The following is a 209-nucleotide window of genomic DNA, read 5'->3' as shown; positions in this document are numbered from 1 at the left end:
GTGTGTATGTATAAAATCTCTCTTTGTCTATATAAGACATAATATATGATTTCTGTATGACTGACTGTCTCTGTATGTCCAGTCCAGGGCTGCTCTGTCTCTGCTAGGCTACTGCTACTACCACATGCAGGACTTCACTAATGCAGCAGAATGTTATGAACAGCTGACACAACTTCACCCAGAGCTTGAGGACTACAAAATTTACTATG

General features: G+C 40.7%; 1 protein-coding gene across 1 annotated transcript in view; it reads left to right on the top strand.

Annotated features, from left to right (window-relative positions):
• Positions 1–209, top strand: part of LOC107690241 (tetratricopeptide repeat protein 30A-like) — a 9529-nt gene that overhangs the window by 583 nt on the left and 8737 nt on the right. Inside the window, exon 3 of the mRNA XM_016488496.1 lies at positions 83–209. This exon is cut by the window's right edge and continues 15 nt beyond it. Coding sequence (XP_016343982.1) covers positions 83–209 — 127 coding nt within the window. The remainder of the gene's footprint in view (positions 1–82) is intronic.

The sequence above is a fragment of the Sinocyclocheilus anshuiensis genome, unplaced genomic scaffold (genome assembly GCF_001515605.1).
Source record: "Sinocyclocheilus anshuiensis isolate Anshui unplaced genomic scaffold, SAMN03320099.WGS_v1.1 scaffold461, whole genome shotgun sequence".
In the NCBI taxonomy this organism is placed as follows: domain Eukaryota; kingdom Metazoa; phylum Chordata; class Actinopteri; order Cypriniformes; family Cyprinidae; genus Sinocyclocheilus; species Sinocyclocheilus anshuiensis.
Note: the sequence above shows the minus strand (reverse complement) of the source record. Positions and strands in the feature narration are given on the sequence as shown.